This window comes from Dermacentor albipictus, chromosome 1, assembly GCF_038994185.2.
Source record: "Dermacentor albipictus isolate Rhodes 1998 colony chromosome 1, USDA_Dalb.pri_finalv2, whole genome shotgun sequence".
NCBI classification, from domain to species: Eukaryota; Metazoa; Arthropoda; class Arachnida; order Ixodida; family Ixodidae; genus Dermacentor; species Dermacentor albipictus.
In genome coordinates this window covers 367,298,039-367,320,313 of record NC_091821.1, presented here as the reverse complement: position 1 = coordinate 367,320,313, position 22,275 = coordinate 367,298,039, and the positions used below count along the sequence as shown (strand labels likewise).

The window sequence follows — 22,275 nt, the reverse complement described above, 5'->3', positions numbered from 1 at the left end:
TTTCCCCACTGGGCGACCGCCTTCCTATCTGCGGAAGGCAGTGTGCGTGCGAGAAAGGGCTGCACGCTTTGTACGCGGCACGCGTGGGTGCCTGCTCTCCTGTCGCGGGATCGGTGGCGACGCCGCCACGGCGTCCATCGTTCCTGCTGCGACATCGCTTGCCGGCGCCTGCAGGCACCCCGGTGCGCACCGCGAGCGAAAAGTGCAGGGGCAACCGCACGACTTGTTTACCGTGTTCGTGATGCCTGTCGGAGGAAGATGACGCGATAGCCGCTGTCCACCGAGTGCTCCTTACCGTAGCAGTGCTGTCGCGGCGGCTCCCCGTTTCGCTGCAGCAGCCTGGCCCGTGGCGATAGTGCGGCGTCCTCTCCGTGCGCGCGCGTGTCACCGCGTACGGCCGGGCGCAGGCCTCCGAGCCGCGTCCCCGCAGCGCACGCGAGGAGAGCGGGGCAGCCGCGGGCGACAGCAGCAGCAGCCGGCGGAGAGGGCACCGCGCGATGCGCGTGCACGCACAGCGTGGGAACGGGCGCCCCTGCGCCCTGCCACGTCTAATAACTCTTTATCGCTATCGTAAATTTGAGCAGGGAAGGGGGTCACGCGGGGGGTCACGGAGGTCATCGCCGACCCTTTTGTTGTGAGGCGGGCACCGGGTCACCTTAATCGGCCTCCGGGTGGGCTTATTTATGGGGCGAGGAGGAGGGACCGCCTGTGCTGGTGGTGTACCTGCCTCTCTCCCAGCGGCGGCCAGGCCCGCATAAAACGCAGGAAGCGCGTGCAGATGACGAGCGTCGTGTACCTTGTGCGCGAAGGTGTGTTTGCTTTCCGAGAAGAGTTTCTCTTCTTTCCTCTTCCGCTGCCCTTATGGCGTTGTTCCCCCGGTACTGAAGAGACAACTACTCGCATTTTATAATGATTTCATTAATTATATTTATTGATAACAACCTTCTGGCTTATTTACATCTGTACAAGTAAAAACGGGCAACACTCACTCTCGTTTTCTTTCCACCTCCGTCGAGAAGGAAAGCCTATCTACAGAAAAAAAAAGGAAGAAAATTGATGCCGGCCTATGTGGCTGAGGCGGCGTAAGTCCCACCGGAACGTCGCATGCGGGTGATCCCGACGCGGTAGCTAGCGGTCCTGTTTTTGCTTTTCGCGCACCCGTTCATATGTTCGCGCACACATCACACAACGGCGAAATTGCCCTGCTGTCGAACTGTCGTCACTGCAAGCGCGAGACGAGATGGCAACCCCCGTTCAGCACCGGCGCGCACGTGCACACTGGCCGAGCACATGGATTTATGCTTGTTTGCGAATCCAACGTATCTAGTTCGTTCACGAGCTGTTTGCTGTGGTCCGTACTTGCAGAATTCCCCTGCATGCAGCATGCAGTACCAGTAGGCTTGTGAGAGTCACACCGGTGGCCTTTTCTTCGTAGACCGCTTCGAGGGCCCTGTTTCATGCGTCCCTCCATTGCTGTACCACTCAGCGCGTGAAGTGTTAGCGCCAGGGCCAATGTCACTCGGTCGGCGACATTGCATTGCGTCGGCGTCCTCGCCACAGTCCAGGTCCTCATGGAGTACACACTGCGAACACCCTGCTTCGTCCGAAACTGTCGCCGACATTCCGCTACTCTTCTGCTCAACCCGTATGTACAGCCGACGACACGCCATCTGTGGGCTCGAATTCGCTGTGCCGATCAGTAGTTGTGCTGATACCGAATAATGTCAATAGGCGCTTTCAGCCAGCTTCTGTGGTTCTTTTGCGTACCCTTGCGGCAACATCCGCTGGAAGCTGATGACGCTCTCTGGACGTTCCTCTTCGGAGGCGGAGAAGTCGCAAATTGTCGCAGGTGAAAGCAATTTTTTTTTCTTCGTCGTTATACCACGCTGCTAACAGCGCGAACAGCCCGCGTTCCCGCCGGATCTGGCGCCATCTTGTGCGCTGTATCGTGGACGCTGCCAATGTTGCTCGGCTCGAAGGTTGCGGTGTCCTGTTTCGGCCATGAGCGCGGCGTCGACTTCCGCGTTGGCAGGCGCAGCGTCCGCGCCGTCTCTCGGAGGGAAGATGGCCCAGGCCTTCGGCCATCTGAGTCAGTGTGGCGCCGATGGGACGTTCATGTGCCAGGCGACCCACCGCGACGAATGACTTCGGAGGCCCCTTCCTTCCTCGGTCGACCCTCCCTGACAAGCCTGCGCCGCTCGCTCTTCGCTCCCGCTAATTTGCGCCTGCCTTCTTCGGACGAGAATTGCTACCAGAGGGAGGCGTCAACTTGCGTCGGGAAGCCTCGGGGGTCGAGAGGCCCCGGCGCTCCTTTCTGCTTCGTGCGCGAAGTGAGGAGCACAGACTGCTGGGCTGCTGCTTTCCAGCATTCACGGATGCTGCGGACGTTAGTCATCGCTGCACGATGGGCGCCGCATTCCTTCTTTTCTTTTCTTGCGATTCGTCACCGGGTCTGCGCTTTCGCTTGCACTTCATCCTTAGTTACATGGCGAGCCAGAAGTCTTCCATTCGCCTTGCCTGCTGTGCTTCGTCATGCACCCTGCTCTTTCTTTATTCCTCGGCTGGCTCGTGTATGCCTTTTGGTAGAGAAACCTTTAGAGCGCTCACTTTTGTATGCATTTCCACTGGCAAATTCGTATAGGCAAGGTGCTGCTTTCGTTTGATCGTGCCTTGTCCTTTTCTCGTTCGTTTCTCTCCTTGGTTGAGCGTTTCTTAAAGGTCGCAACGTATTGGGCCACGAATATCAGTGCGCTGTCGTCGTTGCTCCCGAAATGCGTCGGCTTCGTGTCGTAGTGAACTCGTTTAAGCCGGGTAACTGTGATGAGAAAAGGTTCAGAAGTCCGCTTCTAAACACGATCCCCGGAGCTCGGCCCGGCGGGCGGACAAGCACCGTGCACGGCGTATCCGCGGTGCTTCCTTAGAGAGGTCTTTCATCGGTGGCAGCGGTCGACCGTCGTGCTGCCTCGACGCACGGGCGAAAGCTCTTCTGCAACCTGTGTGGGGCGTCGGGGTCTGGCGCCCCGCTACATCAGTGGTCGGGCGCGGTGCAGTAGGCCGAGTACGTCCGGACCCGGTCGTACCGGGGTCCGGGCACGGCCTCCGTGTGCTTGCCGGGGCAGTGCCATCCCCTGGGACATTGACAGAGCGTGCTGGCGTTGACCTCCTCCACGTCGGGCCTCTTGCGCACCGTGAACAGGCGGCAGGGCTCCTTCCGCTGGCAGCGCAGCCTCTGCGGTAGATGTAAAACGCTCGTTTACATTCGGTTTCACCGCACAAACAAAAAAAAAGAAAGCGCTGTTGACACTTCTTACACCTCGACTGTAGGCTCAGTGACGCCGCTTGCCAGGCGCTTGTGTGTGCTGAAGTGCTAGTGTGCTATGTACAGGCATGTATCGACGTCACGCATGCATTACACGTGTAGTACATAGCTGATTGAGCTGAGCTGTCTACTCGCTCGTATTTTCCTGCTCAGCCATACGCGGAGTAGCGGGCCAAAGACCCAGCTTATCGAGCCAACAGCGCCGCCTCTCTCTTGCTCTTTTCTCCCTCGATCCTCCTCGCGGAAACAATACGGAGTAACGAGATCCATTCATTGGAAATCGGACATTTAAAGTGAAGTTTACTGCGCCAGCCTAATTATAGCTGCTGTAAGTTAGTGCTCCTTTCGAGAAACTCAGGGGAGACTGCGACATGTCGCGTGAATCACTCGCTCTCCAGAAGGAAAGCTGGTTAATAAATTATGTTTCGCTGTGCACTCACGCTCAAGCTTGTTTCCTTATACGCTCGTCGCCAAGTTGACCCCCTCGGTGGGGCTTTTTTTTTTTTCTTTCTCCTTTAAAATTTCTGAACTTGACAATTCGCCTTTCTGTGCTTAATGCTGTGACATCTTAGGTTGTTGCGAAAGGAAATATTGGGTCCGGTGTCACTCGAGGCTGGCGACGAGCTCATAATATATATATATACATATCGGCTCTTCAAGTCGCGAGTGGGCGTGTCTGTTCTTGTTCTTATTATTATTATTGATGGCGGTCGTTGAGTTTCTAGTATGCGTAGATGGTGCGAACGTAATTTAAAACTGCACTTCGCTAAGCTACTTGTGGACTGGTTCGTGTCGTCACCACAGGAACGCGTAGCATGCGCACATCACGTATGTTGCCGGGTATATTACTTACGCTGAGTGGTGAGCAGGCAAAGGCGTAGCGTAGCACGGATGGCGTCGCCAGTGGGTTGGACCCTTTCAGCTGCGGCTGCCGGTGCTTGAAGATGTAGGCCACAGAGCCACGTGGGCACAGGCAGTGCACCGTCTGCTGCATTGTGCCGTTCGACGGAGACGCCTGCGGGGAGGACGAGGAAACGTAGTTAACTCTCCGTTGAGCACTCCCAGAGAACCGCGAATGGCATGCCCGAGCTACGTTTACATGAACCCGATAACGGTCGGGTCGAGTCGGCTTGTAAGCACTAACAAGTCGGGTCGAGCGAGCGTCTAGGCGAGTTCGGTCAATCCACCTGCAAGTGGTTGGTTGACTCGCCAAACCCACTTTGCGAATGTATGTTAAATTAACGCAGTCGTGTCGGGTTGGGTGGGCTCAACTTCTGACTCGACCGTCGAAACGCGTCGGGTTTGTGTAAACGAAGCTTATGGCGTACTGAAATCGCGTCGTCCTTGCAGAACCTGGTAGGCCGAGCAACCGACGAGGATCGACAACTGACATAGTGTTTATTGTGTCTTGGCGCTGCTCTCGTGGGGAACCGCTGTATAGCGACAAAGACGCGTTTTCCTCGTGTCGTCAGTCACCGTGTCACTTGGAGTCATGTATGGACGCGTGGACGCCATCTGATGATGGTGTGTCGGGACTCAGCCGATAGGCGCGCATGCGAATTTTGTAGTCATTCAGTGCTTTCTAGAAGCACTGCGGCGTGAAGCCTTGGCTTCATTTCTTCGGGACAAATGCTTCTTTTGCGTTGCTGCGTTAGTGATATGTAGCGAGACATTAGGTTTTGACGTCTGTCTAAAATGTTCACAAATAATCCGTGCCTGCTGGTTTTCTTTGTCACACTTAGCGCGTCGCTTAAATGGCCGCCGGGAGACCGACATTTAAGCTCAAGCATAAGTGCAAGCTCTTCCCGCTGATGAAGGCAAAATTCTTCTTGCGAGACAACTACACTCTTAAACACGTTTGCACCCTTTGGGGTGTATCTTGTCCAACAACAATAATCGTCACCTGTCTTGCCCGCATTTCCTTTGTTTAACGCTGCGAGCGCAAGTCGCGAACAGCATGCGCGTTATCAGCGTTACATAGCATTGTCGGCAGGAAACGCAAGCAGGGCAGATCACTGTTATTGTTGCGGGACAAACTGTTTTAAGCGAGTAGTCCCGCCCTTCGCATTTCCAGCTGTGAAACCTGTTGGGGCTCTTGAATGAAAACAGTGTGTGCCCTGACATGTAGCGAAGCGGTGGTTGCGTACGTGCGTAAACACATACCTGCACGGTCCAGGCGGCGTCCCTGAAGTACCGGCAGCGGGGCAGGTCGTCCACGGGCTCGCACAGCTTGAGCAGGCGCCACTTGTCGCGCACCGTGTGGCCGTCGTGGGCGTCGAGGCTGCGCGGGCAGCTCTGGCCTCCCGGGCAGCGGCACTGGCGCTCCACCCACGGGGTGCCGTACGTGTCCACGCGGTTGCACACGGCGCGCGGACCGCACTCGGGAAGCTCCGACTCCGAGCTCTGCGAGGAAACAAAGCGCGCCATTGAGCACCGTCGCGGCGAGGTGCCTGCGCAGGAAAGCCGACTGCACGAGCTGTTGCCGCGGTGACTGCAGCGCTGTGTAGCTAACAGAGGCACAGGCAGGTCGGGGGCCCAGCTTCAGGCAAAGGTTTTGGTTCGTGAGGACCGACTTGTCATCGCCCTTGCTGGTAATTATGTTCGTACTCTCGATTGGTCGGGGCCTGTTTGTACGATTCGATTCGTCAATACACGTGACGGGCTCTGGTTCCTGAGAAAATTGATGCAAGGTGTGCAATGGGGCAGTTCACATCTATCGCTGCATGCAAACGAGAAATGGCACAGAAGTCTCTGCAGGCTTGGGTCAGCAGACTAACCACTGTTAGATATGGAGCTGGTTCCTGAGGCTACTTCGAGTTCCCCAAACCGCTTCGAGTGGCAGCACAGCTAATTGAGGAATGCAGGAGCAGGAAAGCGCATTCCAGAGAAGCGGCCGAGCAAACAAGTTTAAGGCAACAAGTTCGTGCGTCGCCGGGATTAGAAGGGGCCCTGGGACAATGGAGCTCATTCGACCCCCTTCGTCTTTGAAGAAGGCTGTTGCCACCGCTGCGGAGCCGAGTCGCCGGGATTTGCAGGTGGGCGTCGGACAATGGAGCAGGTGCAGCCCCCCTCCTTCTCCGGCCTAGAAGTGATTGCCAGTCTGCGTGGCAAGACCGCAGAGAGCCCCGACAGGTGTGCCCCGCGACACGGGCGCCTACCATTGGTTGCAAGTGGCGTCATCGGAGTGGACTCTCCCATTGGTCAAACATGACGTGACTTGCAGTGCTCGAAGGGTTTATAAGAAGCCTTCCAGAGAGACCTGAGCATTCTGGGACATGCCCTGATTCCCTGATTCACCTCTCTCGAACTTCTTGCCACGGGCCGCAGCGTCCGAGTTGCTGCTGGCCCGTAATGACAGTACGACTGTTACCTGACGCTCCCCTCCCTGTATAAATGTAGAATAAATCCTCCCAAGTTTTGTGGTTTCCATCCCGACGTCCCGTCCTCCAACCCCTACATCTGGTTGGCAGCGGTAGGATCGCCTCCGAATGCATCAGCTGGTGGCAGCGCTACAGATCAACCTTCGTCCAGAGAGATCGTAAGGAACCGGGAAGAGCGAAGAAGAGAAAGCCTTCGTCGAAAGAGGTCCGAAGAAACTGGGAGTAGCGAAGAAGGAGCGAGCCTTCGACCCAGGGAGTCCGGAGGAGCCGGGAACAGCGGACGAACGAACCGGATGGCAGGGTGCTGCAACCGTAAGTGAGCGCGTGGTTTTTTTCCTTATGATTCGCCAGACTCAAAGGTTGTGTGTTCAATTTTGATAGTTCTGGGAATCGGGAATTTGTTGCATTGTGTGTTTGCACAAATTAATTAAGGAAAACAGTTTTAACCACCTGTCGGGGCAGCTGCCATGGATCTTAGAAGGTTGACGAGGTTGGACTTGTTGTTGGTGTGCGACGATTTGGGAGTTGAGGCGGACGAACGGATGGAAACGCCGGCTATCATAAAGGCGATTGAAGATAGTGGCAATGATGACAAAAGCATTGAGCTTGCTTGGGAGGTGATACAGGAGCCACGGGAGCGTGTGCGTCGTGTACGTTTGCGAGTTCGTCGTGAACTTAGGAGTAAGCATAAGCGTGAAGAACGCGAGAATGAACGGAAGCAGGAGCTTCAAGAACTTGCTCTTAGGTGTGAGCTTCACGAACGTGAGAATCAACGTAAGCTTGAGCGAGAGGAAAAGTATGAGAGAGAGAAGGCAGCACTGATCAAAGCGATACAGGATTGTGATCAGTTATTGGTACAGAGACAACGGCTATCTGAGAATTCTGTAGGTAGTACAGAGCGAAAGGATGAGGCAGCATCGAGCGGCTTTTCGCCAGAAGCCGACGAAAAGAGTAGTGCCTGTGAGAGTAGCTGCAGATTCATAAGTGAAGGGAAAAGGCTAGCTGCTAACGATGCCTTAGTGGCAACAGAGGCCGTTAAAGGCCGCAAGGAGAGCGACGAGGTGCTGTGCCAACAGATGACTGTAGAGACAGCTAGGCCAGCTGCGAACAAATTGGCACAGTTACCGAGCGTGTGCGTCGCTGGTAATGTTAGCGAGGTTGCTAGCGAAGAAAAGGGTACGGCTGACCAGACAGAAGCGAGCACCCATGTAGAGCCAGATCTGCGTGCAGAAGTGAAGTGCGAGCTGGACGATGCAGTTGAGAATAGCTCTCGGGGTGGCGAGCTCCGTAGCTCACGAGAGAACAACTGCATTGTTCAGGGATCGGTGCGGCTCTCCGCCAGTCTAGATAGCCTAGAGAGGGATGGTTCAGTTAATAATCATTCGGACTGTGCGCGTGAGACAGCGATCGATACCGACGGGCTGTGTGCCGATTCACAGCGTGAGCTGGGCAATGTAGTAGACGGCAGTTCGCAAGAGTGCGAGTTGTCTTACTCGAGTAAAGCCTACTGCATTGTGCCAGAGTCGGTTGAGCTGTCCGCCAGTCGAGGCAAAGTGAGTGTTGATTTAAGTGAGAATCACTCAGACTGTGCGGGTAAGAGACCGATCCGGGCCGACGAAATGTGTACCGGCCAGCACGAAGCACGAGGCGACATGAAAGTGAGTGCGAAGAGAAAGCGCCGTAAAAAGAAGCGCGTTAAAGACCGAAAGTCGGTAATTAATGTAGCGCCGCCAAAGATGGCGAGAAACCCAAATGGGCAGGGCGCGAGGAAAAAGATGCGGTCGTCTCGGACGATGTTGACGCATCGAAAACGTTCAAGCCACAGGTCAAAAGGGGACCGCGAAGAATGTTCTGCACGGACGCGGACAAAGGGCACGAGGCAGTTAAGCTGCTCGTCGTTCCGTAGTTCTTTTCACAGCTCAGCGTGCAGTTCGAAGAAACGCAAGGTGGCAGGGCGAGACCAGGTGGGGAGTGGCGACGCGGTCAATCGTGTTTGTGTTGAAAGCGGGGCGCCGGGACGCAAATTGGCAGGAGACCGTAACGTCTTGGGGGAGCTGATAGTGAATCAGCCCTTTTGTTGTCTCTCGGCAGCCAGAGTAGCTTTGAAACTTCGCCCACCCCGGGTTAGACTCAAAGTATGAGTCAGACGCAAGCGTTTGGAAAGGGAGGCCAAGAGCCCTTCCGTAGTAATGAAGTGTTTGCTTTTTATTTTTGAGCATCGGAAAATTTCGCGATTTGAGACTAGGATTTCTTTCAATGTGTAAGGTTTGAGCTTTGTTTGTCTTTTCGTTCGAGAAGCTCGAAATTTGAAAGATGCGTTTTATGTAAACATGTAGTCTCGCGAGATGCTCATTAATAAGTAGATAGGCTTTTTTTTGTGTGTGTGTGAGTAACCTGAGGGTCAAGGTTATTGTTGAGAGGCCTATCGTAACGCGCGTGTGTTTTATTTAACCTTCTTTCTTTTTAAGTGTTTTTGAATTTTTTAAGGTTAAGCGCGTAGATTTTCAGTGAGTGCATGATTTGCACGAAGAAGCGTTCTTAGTTCCATTAGCGCATGTCCTGTGTGGACGGAAGGAAGCAGATTTATGACTGGGTTGCTCGTGTCTGAAGGGCAGCCGTATTCTGACTTCTATTATAAGTACGCGTGGAACGAGTTATTAAAAGACGCATTAGTTTAAGAGTTCTGCGGAGTGTGTAAGTCCCGCAAGTTTAATTGTTCGTTTATGTCACGTGTCCTGTAGGACTTTCAGGAAAGAAACGTGAGTAAGCGTGAATGAAAAGTTTGCCTACAACGCAAGTACGCGTTTTGTTTAGTGACCACAAGGCTAGTGCGCTTGTGATTACGTACTTGTGAGGTTGACCAGATTGTTCAGTGGCACCAATACGTGTGATAAGTACGCCACTGCGGTAGATTGGAAACATGCTGTTCGTATAGTTAGGCCACTTATGTTATGTTCGGCTGTTTTCATTTGTTGTTTGCATCGTCAGCGACCTTTTTGTTTTGCAACAACAATAGTAGTCTGGTCTTGTCGGCAATCGAGGAGAAATGGATAGCTGTTTGGAAGGGTGGTTGGAACTGTTGTCAAAATTGGGGAACTAAAAGATCAGGGTTCATTTTGACGCAGTAATAGCCTGGCGAGTCAGGGGCGAAGAGCCTGCGCTTACACGTGGGGCAGCGCTGTGTTGTTTTGTTTGTTTGACGTTTGTTCTCCAGGGCCTAGGATCCCGAAGTTCGTCAAACGAGGCTCGACCCCAGTACCCTGCAGCTTCTTTCAGCGTTCCTCCTGGCCAGCGAATTGAGTTCACCGGCCATTCAGAACAACCGGGGCGAGGACGAGCTGTTAGATATGGAGCTGGTTCCTGAGGCTACTTCGAGTTCCCCAAACCGCTTCGAGTGGCAGCACAGCTAATTGAGGAATGCAGGAGCAGGAAAGCGCATTCCAGAGAAGCGGCCGAGCAAACAAGTTTAAGGCAACAAGTTCGTGCGTCGCCGGGATTAGAAGGGGCCCTGGGACAATGGAGCTCATTCGACCCCCTTCGTCTTTGAAGAAGGCTGTTGCCACCGCTGCGGAGCCGAGTCGCCGGGATTTGCAGGTGGGCGTCGGACAATGGAGCAGGTGCAGCCCCCCTCCTTCTCCGGCCTAGAAGTGATTGCCAGTCTGCGTGGCAAGACCGCAGAGAGCCCCGACAGGTGTGCCCCGCGACACGGGCGCCTACCATTGGTTGCAAGTGGCGTCATCGGAGTGGACTCTCCCATTGGTCAAACATGACGTGACTTGCAGTGCTCGAAGGGTTTATAAGAAGCCTTCCAGAGAGACCTGAGCATTCTGGGACATGCCCTGATTCCCTGATTCACCTCTCTCGAACTTCTTGCCACGGGCCGCAGCGTCCGAGTTGCTGCTGGCCCGTAATGACAGTACGACTGTTACCTGACGCTCCCCTCCCTGTATAAATGTAGAATAAATTCCTCCCAAGTTGTGGGTTTTCATCCCGAAGTCCCGTACTCCAACCCCTACACCACGTGAGACTTGGATTTTGTTTCCTTTCTTAAAGAGAAAAAAAAAAGGCGGCCAGTGGACCGTGGCTAAAACTTCGCAACGCGTTTGTTTTGGGGGCGTACCAACTATATGAAACACACTTTTTCTTGTAACCTCAACATCCATCTAATGGCACGGACGTGTATGTGTCGCACACTGTTCAACGTAATCAAGCAAAGCGCGTCATCAAGTGAACCTCCAGTGCGTTTCCATCTGTGTGCAAGGCGAATGGATGGGGCAAGTACACCGGGATGGAAATGCGCCGAGTGGAATTGGAAGCCTTGAATGAGCATCCTGCGTGTACACGTCGCTGCGGCAGGGAGGGGCGGCGGGCGGGCGCATATAGTATGTGTTTCCCATCCAAACCTTAGCTTGCGCGCAAATTTATCATGTGGTGTGGCCGTGCACTCTTGGGCTATCGCTATCACCGCGCGACGATGCGCAGGGTTCGAGGAATCGGGAAGAGAAGGCGTCGGCTGTCGGTACGCCGCCCACGCTGACGGCGGACTTATTTTCGGTGCCCGGCAAAGTTTCTGGGAAGCTCTTTTGACCGCCCTCGGCCACTCGTGGGCGTTACGTATAGCAGAAGCAGCGATTCGAGAAAGGAGCTTCTCTAAAGCGCGCTCACGCGCGTAGCGTCTTGCACCCCCCCCCCCCTCCTCCACCCCCCACCGTCCCTCCACCGGCTCGCAGAGACCTGGCGCGTGGGCATCGCACGTAAACAGCCTCGCTCTCAGCTTTCCCCGTTTTTCGATGGACCGTATACGGAGTCTGCCTGCGGCATTTTTTTTTTTCTTTCTGTTTTTCGACCTTCTCCGTGACCCGAAACGTGCGACCTTTTGGATCCTCTCTGGCAACTTTCTCTTCGTGGTCGAGTATATAGCCGAGATTATAGAAGCAGAGGAGCTTGAAACAGATGGCACGTGCTGACCGTAAAAAAAAATAACTGCGCGCAAGCGCTGGTCGATATTCGAAATTGGGTCTGCTGAACGTCCGGAGGTGCGCTTGGGCAGTCCCAAGCAGTTCGCGAATTCTATTTGTCGGAGTTGCTGCCCTTTGTTTTTTGGCTGCGTATACAGTACACATAAGAGGGCGCGCTTGTTCGTTTGATCGATTCAGCTCGTCGAGATTTCTGGCTAATGGGTGAATCGGTGCTGCCCTATCCACAGTCGAATGAAGCTCTCTTTATCGAGTCGACGTAAGGTGCGCAAGCTCCCGCAAGCGGAACGACGAGAACTTGTCTCGCACGACAACTCGTTCTCGTGGAAAGCCTTGCTTCGAATCGACCGGTCCGTCAAGGGAGACAAGCAGCCAATTGTCTGACGGCGTGATGACGTGCTGTCTCCACTCTGTTGGTGCGGAATGTTATACGGGGATCCTGGCACTTTGCCGAGAGGACTCGGAGCCCCGTTCTGCGTATGCCTGGCACTTCTCGTGGAAAACAAATGAATCCGCGCTTATTTAGTATTCCGTGCGCGCTGTACACACACCACGCACAGCGTCGTCTGGCCCCTTGCGTTTCCCGCTGCGCACAGTGTAGCGCGGTGCTCCGATCTGCATCGCTTCCGCGCCAGTCGCCGCGAGAAGTTTCGACGCCAGGAAAACGCGGCTGCTGGGCGGCATGCGAAACGCGGCGGCGGGTCCACCAGGGCCGCAGCCGCCGTCGTGGGCGAACAACACCTCTCCGGCGCGGGCCGGAACGCGCGGCGGCACCGTCGCCGCGGCGCGCAGGCGGTGCCAACTGGGTCAGCCTGCTCGCACACCGCCGTCCCACGGCCGTTTTCGTTTCCCCACTCATGTGTGTCCCCGGAACGCTGTGTGGTGCGCGGCCGGTATGCGGGGTGAGCGTCCTCTCGGCAATGGCAAACCCGTTTATTAGCGCAGTGGCCACGCGCCCCTACGCGTGGGCGGTGTTCTCCGCTCTCGCTGCCTCGAACTGCCGATCGCCGCTGCCCGCTTGGCCGGCATGCAGTGCGCGTGGTTCCGAGAAAGAATGGCACGACTGTGGTTGCGCGCGCACAGGCACGCACGCACGCACATCGCGGACAGGTGGGCCGTTGGTCGCGGACGAGCCCCGTCCGCGGTTCATCTTCTTCTCCTCCCGCGGGCCGCACAGATTCCTTTGGAGGACGTGGGCTGCCCACGTCTTCGCGATGCGAGGGCAAGAGCAGCGGGAGCCAACCTCAGGAAATGCACACCCCGATGGTTCCTTCTGGCTCGCGTGCCCTCTCTCTCTCTCCCTCCACGTCCCGTGCCGATCACGTTCTTGCGCTCTGAGGAGCGGGGCCAGTTCGCATCTCGAGACTTATTTCCCGGCCAGCCCGGTCCTAAGGGAGGGAGGAGAAATAGCATCGTCGCCCCCGAGAACGAAGGACGTCATGCACGCAACGCTGCGGACGCTGTGCGTATAAGCTCGCGCGCTTTATGGGGATGATCATCGAGCGAGCAGAAAAAGGAGAGAAAAAGAAAGAGGGGGAACGTGGGGCACCCTCTACTTGCACGAAAGAGCACGGAGGCAGGTGATCGGGTGGGGAGAGGAGCGGGGGTCCTGATGGTCCGCGGGCGTCCGGAGAACGCGCTGCGCCAGCGCCTGCCGATGATACTCATCGCGCTCCGATGGGACGGGCGCGGGCTGCTGGCGTTCCCGCGTGCCAGTCAGCGGATGCCCGGGCCGAGAAGGCATGATTGATACCGGCGCACCGAGTGGCGCCCTACCTCTTGTCTTCCTCTCCTTCCAGCGTGCTTCACTTTCTCCGGGGCCACTTGTTCGCTGGGGCGCAGCTCACGGGCAACAATGGGGGATTGGCTCCTCCGCGCCTGGCGCATTCATTTTCCCGAGGGTGCAATCAAGGAGACCCTTTATTCCGCGCTCGCCCAGTGGGCGCCTGCGTGCACGCACTCCCACCCCTCTCTACGCCCGCTGAAAGACGAACGTTGGTCCTCCTGCAACGACCACGCGCGTACATACGCGAACGCATAACCGAGGGGGCACTTAAATACGCGCGCCCGTGCCGTCCGTTGGTGTACGTGTGTATGTATACATGTCCAGCGCACACTCGCTCGCACACACACACAAACAAGCGTCCTGGGGCAACGACGCTGCGGCAGGCGCGGTGCAGAGTGGTGGTGCTGGATGCAGGCGAGAATGAACGCGAGAGTGTGTTGCGTGTCGTATACACATGCGCGCATAAGAAATGAAGGAGAGAAAAAAAAGAAGGAAGGGAGGAAAGAGAGAAAGAAAGTTTGGATTCCACGGAGGGGAGTGAAGGAAACAGAAACCAGCTCGGGGGGTGAATGGCGGCGGCGGTCGGCCGCCTCCTTTCTCGGCGCACGTCGTCGTACGCACACCAGCGCTGCTCACGAAGGCTCTACGCTACGCACGCCGCGCCACCGCCGCCGCGGCACTCACGCTTCTCGGCCCTGTACGCACGCCCCTTCTCGTAGAATGGAGAGGAAGCCGAGGGGGAGAAGAAAAAAAAATGCAAAGAGCCGTGGAAGCAGCAGAGGCACGGGAACCGGTTTTCAAGACGGCCCGCGGGCTGCTGCTGCTGCTCCTGCCGCCGAGGAAGGCAGTAGTAAGTGCGGTCCCGCGCCCAGGGCGTCGTCGTCATTTTCGTCGTCGCCCTCGGAATCTTGGCTTCCAATGCAGGCTCAACTCCCCCCCTCCTCACTTCATCGCTGCCCGATCGCCAGCCCGAGGGCTTCTTCGGCGCGCTCGGCCATTCAAGGCGCGTGGGGCGAGGTAGTGGGGCAAGGATGCAGCATAGCGCTGGCTTCGAGCACACACACTGCTTCTCGCGACTTCTCCGGGTTGGCGACCGCTGTACCGACATACGGTGATCGTGCTCTGCGGAGGCCTTTCCAAGTGTCGTTGTAGAAGCGAATGTGCCACTGAAGTTAAGTACGAACGCGGTAGGAAAGCGCGTTGTCACTCTGCAGGCGCCACGCGTTCTAGTTTTATTACCGCGGCAAAACCTTTTTGCTAAGCGCACGAGAAATCCGCACGTGGAGGCGGCACCGTCACGCCAAACGCTTGCTCGGCGAGTTCAGTGTTGGCAACCTTTACGACACTTCCGTTCGGAGGAGTAGCAGTTGCTCCGGAAGTGACTTCCCTCGAACTTATGTGACGCTAATTTCAGGTGAAAGGTAAGACCTTGTCGAGGGACAGTATAGTGCATGCTCCACCACTTGCCACGCGCGTTACTGGTCGGTCAGAGCAGATACGTGTTGCTATCGACTTCTGATGATCCCGAGTGCGCTCTGCTCTGAGTACAGCAAACTTGAGCTTTTACGAAGTTGGCACGGTCAAGGCGTCGCCACGACGAACGTATACTCGTTCGGGCGCCAAGAGAAAGAGATAATATATATTTTTTTTAATAGCAGCCCTTAATACGGAGCTATTGTTTTGAGATTATTAATGCTTATACCATGTCTGGCCCAACACGTCACGGACGCGCTGAGCAAAGGCCTGGAGGCGAAGAGGTGTCAAGAGCAGCGTTATTGAACACCCTGGGAGGATTTCCCTACCAACTGCTGAAGAACGCGTAAACAAAGCGAGCACGACATGGTGCAGTGCTTGCGCTGCTAGGCGCTCCCGCCAAAGACCGTTCCGCAGGGCCACTCCCTGCGCTGGTCTTCAGGTCCTCTTATATATCGCGTGCCACGCCGGTGAGCACCGGGCCACGCCCCCACCGGCTCCCGCCCTGTCCCTCCTTGCGCGATTTGACCGATTTCAATGAGTGACCGTGTGTGGTCCGTCCGTGCAGACGCGAACGTTCGTGCTTGTGATCAATGCGACTCCTGCAAAACCGCAGCCCGTTTCATCGCAAGACGACGAGGGACATCACTGTTTGTATAAGCGGAATTAGCGCTTCCCAAAGGCATTGGAGAACCAGAAAAGAAAGAATGTGGCTTCGTCCCTCATCAACGTCCTGTCGAAAACTGTAGCAGAACATAGATGGCCGCTGTTTAGAATTTATCAATAGTTTTTTTTTTATATATTTCTCACCAAAAGCCTCAACATATATTTTTACCAAGAGCTTGTATCAGCGAGAGAGGACAATGGAAAACTCCGCAGCTATGGGCTCTCCCTGCCGCTTGTCACGGTACATTTATACGCGAAGCCTTCTTTCTTTCTATTTCTTCGTCCTCCGTTTAGACCCCTTCTGCGTCCACAGTAGCTGGCCACGTACTCTTGTTCACCTCTCGTTTAAATGTTTCTCTCATCCATTCCTTCGCGACATACACCCGAAGCGTCAGTTGACTTTGTCTTCGAGTTTCTTGGTCACTGGAGATTGGTATTTGTGCTCGTTTGCTTTTGATTCGAGAGCTTTTTATAGCGGCCATAGGTCTTCCGCTGACTTCCTTCACCCGAATGCGCGAAGCTGATAGTCCACATTCTTTCGTGACAATTTAACGGTTCTGTGTGGCTTTAAGGCTATTAGACGTTAGCATCGTCGTGCAGCTTGGTTACCTCTATCATGCGATGTCTGGAAAATGCGTATTAGGCGTGTGGCTTCTGCGTTCACTTGAAGTCGAACGATCTTGTCCGCTTTCAAAAGCACAGAAACACCACCTCACAGGGCCGTTAAATACGCACATATACAACGTTTGTACTCTGCCAGCGCGCTTCGTTTAAACACTGTACGCTGACAGCAGAATAAAACATGCCCGCATGGCATTGTGCTTTAGTCAACTCGGCGACACCACACGCGACGTTGACAGGCCTCTTGACATATCATTGCATTCGTTGGTAACGACAGCCAGTTTGAACCAGGCGGCGATGTTGTATCTTGCGATAATTGCACGCTTCCGCAGTAGAACATATAGGCGTCGCAAAGAGCCAGCACTGTGAAAGAGAGCGCCTGAGACAAGTTCCGCGCGCTTCCGCAACGAACGCTAATCCGGCATTGTCCTATATACATATGCAGAGTGTCCCGGCTAACTTAGCCAGAGTTTAATAATACGCCGATGCACTACGCGACCAAACGCATGTTGCTGACTGTTCTACGGATTATAAGTCACGCTATTTTCTGTATTGTGCTTAATTGGATAATTAAATATTAATTAACCAACTTCGGAAGTAACAAAGTTAGGCAAAAAATTCCGATTAGAAAGTTTTAGAGCGCTTTGCAAAACGCCCGAATAAACAGTTTCTAACTTTCTATCTATTAGGCATTAGTGTTTTTCCGCTTACTGCAGATGCCCGTGAAATACAAAAACACACCACGTGACATATCTGCTTGCGCGACGTGATTTCAGCGCTCCCAAACGCTCCGCGTACTAACGAACGTAGTATATACAAATACAAAAGATACAAATACAGGAATACAAAAGATAGTGTGACTTCATACAATAGTCAGCAACATGCATTTGGTCGCATCGTCTTACTAGAGTGTATCGGCATATTTTAAACTCTGGCTAAAGTCAGCTGGGACGCACTGTATACTGTCTACCTGTCAGAACCGTTGGAACGGCTCGATGGTTCGTGCAGAGCACAATGTCGCGCGTTCGATTGACGACTGCATTCTATCAGAGGCGGAACTTCGACTAAAGCGCACGTGCGCTTACAGATGCTTCGGCGTATACGTTAAAGAACATCACGCACTCGAAATTAACCCGGAACCAACTTCTGCTACGTTTCTCACACATAATTGGAGTGCAGTTTCAAGGGACTACCCGATCAACCACCGACTCAATCCGTTGCACATCGCTGATTATTTCTGTAAGAAATCTTGTTTGTTTGCTTTTTTATTATTTACTTTTGACATCGTCTATAGTCTTACGTCATTGTCGCTGCAGCGTCTGCTCACGTCCCGCCCGCAAGTGATTCGCATGTTCTAATGATTGCTGATCCTACTTTTCCTGAATCATGAAATGTATGTGGATGCGGCGACTTGATCATGCACTTATGCACTATGCCACGCGAGCAATCCATGCATGTTGCAACTGTTTATACGTCGTCGGAAAAAAATATGTGATCCAAAATCATTTGTTTTGTAGAACATCCTACACGGAAACGTTTAAGGTAACTTGTGCTTGACCAAACGAACCAGTCTCGAGTGTTCAACTTGGGAGTTCGTTATTGCAATTTCTTTTTATGGAGTCGCGTTTTTTCTTGCCCATTCACATGTCTACACTTAAAGGCACTTTGCGAACTGTCTCTGGTATGGTGATCACCAAGAGCCGCAGAAAAACGCGGAACTCGTACGCAGAGACATTAACTTCACCCTACCACATTCTGGTGAACGACTGTGCTGCATTCCTTCCTGTCAGCATGCTGTCCCTGCTGTTTGCAGCATGCTGTACCGCCCGTTATAAAGAGTTCGTCATTGCTATACGTATCGATCACATGTGTTGCCGTCACCGAATGTAAGTGGTGCTTAGAGGCGTTGGGGAGCTGCAGTGCTAGCGGAAACTTGGTGTGACGCTGTTTTTTAGCAAATATACGACAGAACTTTTTTACTGCGTCGCGCCCTGTCGACCCCCTTGCCATATTGTTTTGCCAGACACATAATACCTCCGAAAAAAGGTTTTCTCGTCATTGCTTGAGAGACGATACCACATCGCACAGGGGTTCGAGCATCGTTTTGATTAAACACATTACAAGGTCTCTCACGCGGCCCCTGCCTGTAGTTTTGGCAGGAATGGCGAGAGTTAAGGCAGCGGGACTTTTGTGCCCTGGCGCAATCGTACTACAACTGAGGACATATAGCAACTCTGCCCGAGGCACTGTGATTTAGTGGTAGTAGTAGTAATGAGTAGTAAGTAGTAGTAGTAGCAGTAGTAATGAAAAGCTTAATGAATCTGCGGTGGAGAATAGTAAAAAGACTACAGGAATATCGATGGCGCAAAATCAGGGAACAAAAGGAATACATTTTAGAGCTATGGATTTATTTCAAGTTGAATGATTGGTTAACACGAACTGTGGGTTCTAAATACTGTAGGTAAGTGCAGAAGAAACTTAAAAGTGACGAGCTTGGTGGCATCCGCCGCCACACCGTTTCAAAGGAAACGCTCATAATATCCATCCATCTATCCACGCCAGGTCTTGCGGCACGATTCCACATTTCCTCTTAGGAAGCGGATTCCGTTTACAAAACGTCGCCCGAGAGTACTGGGCCACAGCAGCAACAGAACCACCGCAATGGTCGGTGTTGATCAAGGCTGTCAACGCGACTTGCGATTATCCCATCTGTCCCGCGTGCTCTCTGACGCCCGTTTGAAACACATGCCAATCCAGCTAGCTGCACTGTGTGCTTCTCAACCCGCGGTATTTGGTCATAGCGCATCACAGCGAACGGTCGCGAAACGGCGGTTCAAGCAGCGAAGGCGCTCTGTTGCCAAGGCCGTGTGAGGTGCTTGTACACACACCGCTACTAGGCACCTGCGTGCAGTGCCGGATAGACTACAAATTATGCCACTTATATCCTCCGGCGGCCGCTGCGCGTACATAGCGGGCGGGCTCCGAAAACGGGCGCCATGCGGCCTCCCTCAGCCCGTTGGCGGCGTCGAGTGAGTGCACGTCGCGCGCCAAGGTGACGGACCGAAGGCGGCGACGGCTCGGCGCCCGTCGTAACACGGTGGAAGGAACGAGAATGGAACGAGGGGGCTGACATTTTGGAGCTGCGCGAAGACGCCTTCGGAGCGGCACCTGTTGCTTCCGGAGAGACGCCGCGCTGCCACCGCCGCCGGCGAAAGAGGAACGAGCAAGGAAGAAGAGATGCCGGAACGAACGACCTGTGCCAGTGGTGGCAGCGGCAGAAAGGCCCTCGGTGATTTGTATTCGGTGGCGACCTTACGGCGGCCCGAGGCGTGGCCTGTGAAGGTCGTTTAGGAAGTGTGCTCCCTCTTTTTCTTCCCCCATAACGTCTCCCCCCCCCCCGCACCCTCCGGCGCGGTTCCTCCTTTTGTTTCTTTTTCTGGTCCCCTTCTTCCGAGCATGCGTGCGCGCTTTTAGCAGTCGACTCCGCGTCGCGTGGATTGGCGAAATGCGGTGTGTGTGTAAAGGCAACGCCGCGAAGAAGCATTGCGTCTACATGAGAGAAAGTTGCGACAGGCTGGTGGGCGATGTTATCGGTAGCTGCGCGCTTCATTGTTCTTTTTTTTCTGTTTCATTTTTCAAGCAGGTCGTTTCGATGCTTCTTGTCACAGTTGTCGTTTTGTTCGCGATACGGGCGACGACGATGGGTATCGAAACTCGATTAGCAGATCATGCCGCTGCTAACGTGCTTAACTTTTTTTTTTCCCATGGGAGGGGGGTCGCGACCACTGCGAAAAGATTCGCCATCCTTTGCTCAGATGTCAGAGAGACGATTCTATAACCTAGCGCACAGGCTTTTATCCGCCAACATTGACGAAAACGCTCGTCACTTTTGCCAAATCGCCTTCAGCTACCGAAGGGCGGGCGGCGCATGCGCTCCGTTCGCTGCATGCACCTGAACGCAGCGCGAACGAAACGGTCGCTCACGTTACCTCTCGTCGCCTGGCAGGAGTGGTACGATTGGCGAGCGACGGTTCGCGCGGGAAATTGAACACCGAAATGCGAGCGCGTGTTTTCGAGCGAAGCCCGGCACGCCAACGAACGAAACGGCGGCGCCGGCCGCACTGGCATGTGGCATCGTGTCCTCTACGAATCTCATCTCGCGGCAGGCTTGTGTCGCACGGGCGAGCTGCGTTACGGTAAGTAGCAATAAGCAAAAGCGTCGCCGTCAATGCCGAGTGCGGAAACCGGAAGGAAGCGCGCCCGTCACTACTACTACGCCTCCCGAAAACAGCAGCGGCGATGTGCGTTTCACTTGACACGCGGGCTCTCCTGTCCCACGTCAGCGAACCTGGAACTTGACGATCAGGCTTGCGGGCGCGCAGCGCCCCTCGCATTTCGATAAAACGCGCAGAGGGAGGCGTAAGTGCAGGAAGCCGTCAGCGACCGCGACTTGTCAATGAAGCTTCGACGTCGTGGGGGAGCTCCTTCTTTCTTGGCGTCAATCTTATCTCCTCGTCATTGACACAACCGCGCAGCTTCTCAAGTGCCGCCACTTCTCAAGGCGGCGGTAAAGCTCTCCCGACTTGTAGCGGCTCTCGTATGTCAATTCTGTGCGGCGACTCTAGTGACCATGGGAGCCTGCCGCGTCGTGGCCAGTGAAACCTTGCTTCTCGTCCACAGGGCAAGAAAAACAGGCCAACAAGACTGACTCTTTCAGTTGCCTCGGGAATACGACAGTGCTCCTAGCAAGCGTGCTCTTATCCTATTCGGAGTGCGCCTCGTATTGACAACGCGTCTGCCCCCTTGAGGTCTGCCACTGTCCCACTGTCTACGTGCCGAATGGTGTGGCGTCTTTGCGAGCCTCTGTGAACGCGTGCCGCCCTTCTATAACGCAAGCACGAGTCTCGAGTTGCTTGGAGAACAGGAGTATTCTCCAAGCGGTTGAACTGCATCCCCCTATAGCGAGCCTTGGGCGCACTCGGTGTGTTCCCTCCCTAAGCTCCGTCCGTGCTCGCGGCGAAATGCCTGCGCCTAGCTTCTATAAAGATGCGCGACTGCGGCACCGCAGGCATGCTCGCGGCAGGTGCGCCACTCACCCCGCTCTGGTAGAAGAGTCTCTCGACGCGGGCCCCACTGCTCAGCGCGGGCGGCGCAGCGAGCAGCGCGGCCAGCAGGACCAGCGTGGCGGCGGTCGCCGTCGGGGGCCTCGACGAGCCCAGCGCTTCGGCCTGATCCCGGTCCGTCAGCGGCAGCAGTCTCATAGCGGCCGTGGTGGCTCCTCCTGCGACTTCATTGAGCTGCTGCGTGAGTGCCGGGGCCTTGGCATCGACTAGGCCTGCCTGCTTGCTCGCTGCTTCCTTCCCCGCCGCTGACGTGCCGCGAGGAGGAGGGGCGGTGGTGGGGTGCGCCTCCTCTCCTCCGGCTCCTTCGCTTGCGTGCGTGTGAGCGAGTTCTTTTTCTTCGAGGAGGAGGAAAAGCTTTTTCGTGAATGGAGCTCGCTTTCTCGCTGCGCTTCTCTTTATTTCTCTTTCTTTTTCCTGCTTCCTTCCTTCTCCTTCTTCGAGTGATTCGCTCCTCGCCGGGGGCCGCGCTCGCTGTGTGTGTGTTTACAAACACGGCGGCGGAGAGGAAGGAAGGAGCGCCGTTCCACTGCTAGGAGAGGGCGAGAAGGAGCGCTTCGTGACGTCACTTAGGAGTGGAAAGATGAATGCGGGAGGCGAGGAGAAGGGCGAACGACGAGAGAGCTGCGTGGCGCGTATCGTGCGTACTTGCGACCCTGCTCTGTGGACGAAAGTTGCGTCCAAGTCCACGCTGGATGCCCCCATCCTGTTCTCTGCTTCCTTTCTTTCTTTCTTTCTTTCTTTCTTTCTTGGCAAGTGAGAGAGGGGCGGCGTCATTCCGATCCTTTCCCGTGATCTGCGTCGGCCGCGGTTGCGTCGTGCTGTCCCTCGGCATGGGAGAGAGGGGCTCGCAATTTACAAGACCCGCCAACCTGCCTTGCATCTCCCTGCTTGGTATTAAAGTAGAGATACGAAGTGCTACTACCGCTTGGCC

At 54.8% G+C, this 22,275-nt stretch overlaps 2 protein-coding genes across 3 annotated transcripts in view; one reads left to right on the top strand and one right to left on the bottom strand.

The window, feature by feature from the left end:
• LOC135904104 (elongation factor-like GTPase 1) overlaps window positions 1-22,275 on the top strand; it is a 155,886-nt gene that overhangs the window by 86,654 nt on the left and 46,957 nt on the right. The gene's annotated exons all lie outside the window — the stretch shown is intronic.
• Window positions 903-21,728, bottom strand: aos (protein argos). The gene is made up of 4 exons (XM_065438552.1): window positions 21,318-21,728; window positions 5,483-5,722; window positions 4,173-4,334; window positions 903-3,229 (listed from the first exon to the last, which is right to left on the bottom strand). The coding sequence occupies exons 1-4, from the start codon at window positions 21,480-21,482 to the stop codon at window positions 3,029-3,031; spliced, it is 768 nt and encodes a 255-aa protein (XP_065294624.1). The 5' UTR covers window positions 21,483-21,728; the 3' UTR covers window positions 903-3,028.

What these genes read in the sequence shown, in the direction of transcription:
- aos (XM_065438552.1), bottom strand. Translation starts at nt 21,482, where the DNA reads ATGAGACTGCTGCCGCTGACGGACCGGGATCAGGCCGAAGCGCTGGGC. An exon ending in GACTCTTCTACCAGAGCGGG is followed by an intron (nt 5,723 to 21,317) that starts GTGAGTGGCGCA and finishes GTTTCCTCGCAG; the next exon opens with AGCTCGGAGTCGGAGCTTCC. An exon ending in TTGCCTGCTCACCACTCAGC is followed by an intron (nt 3,230 to 4,172) that starts GTAAGTAATATA and finishes CATCTACCGCAG; the next exon opens with AGGCTGCGCTGCCAGCGGAA.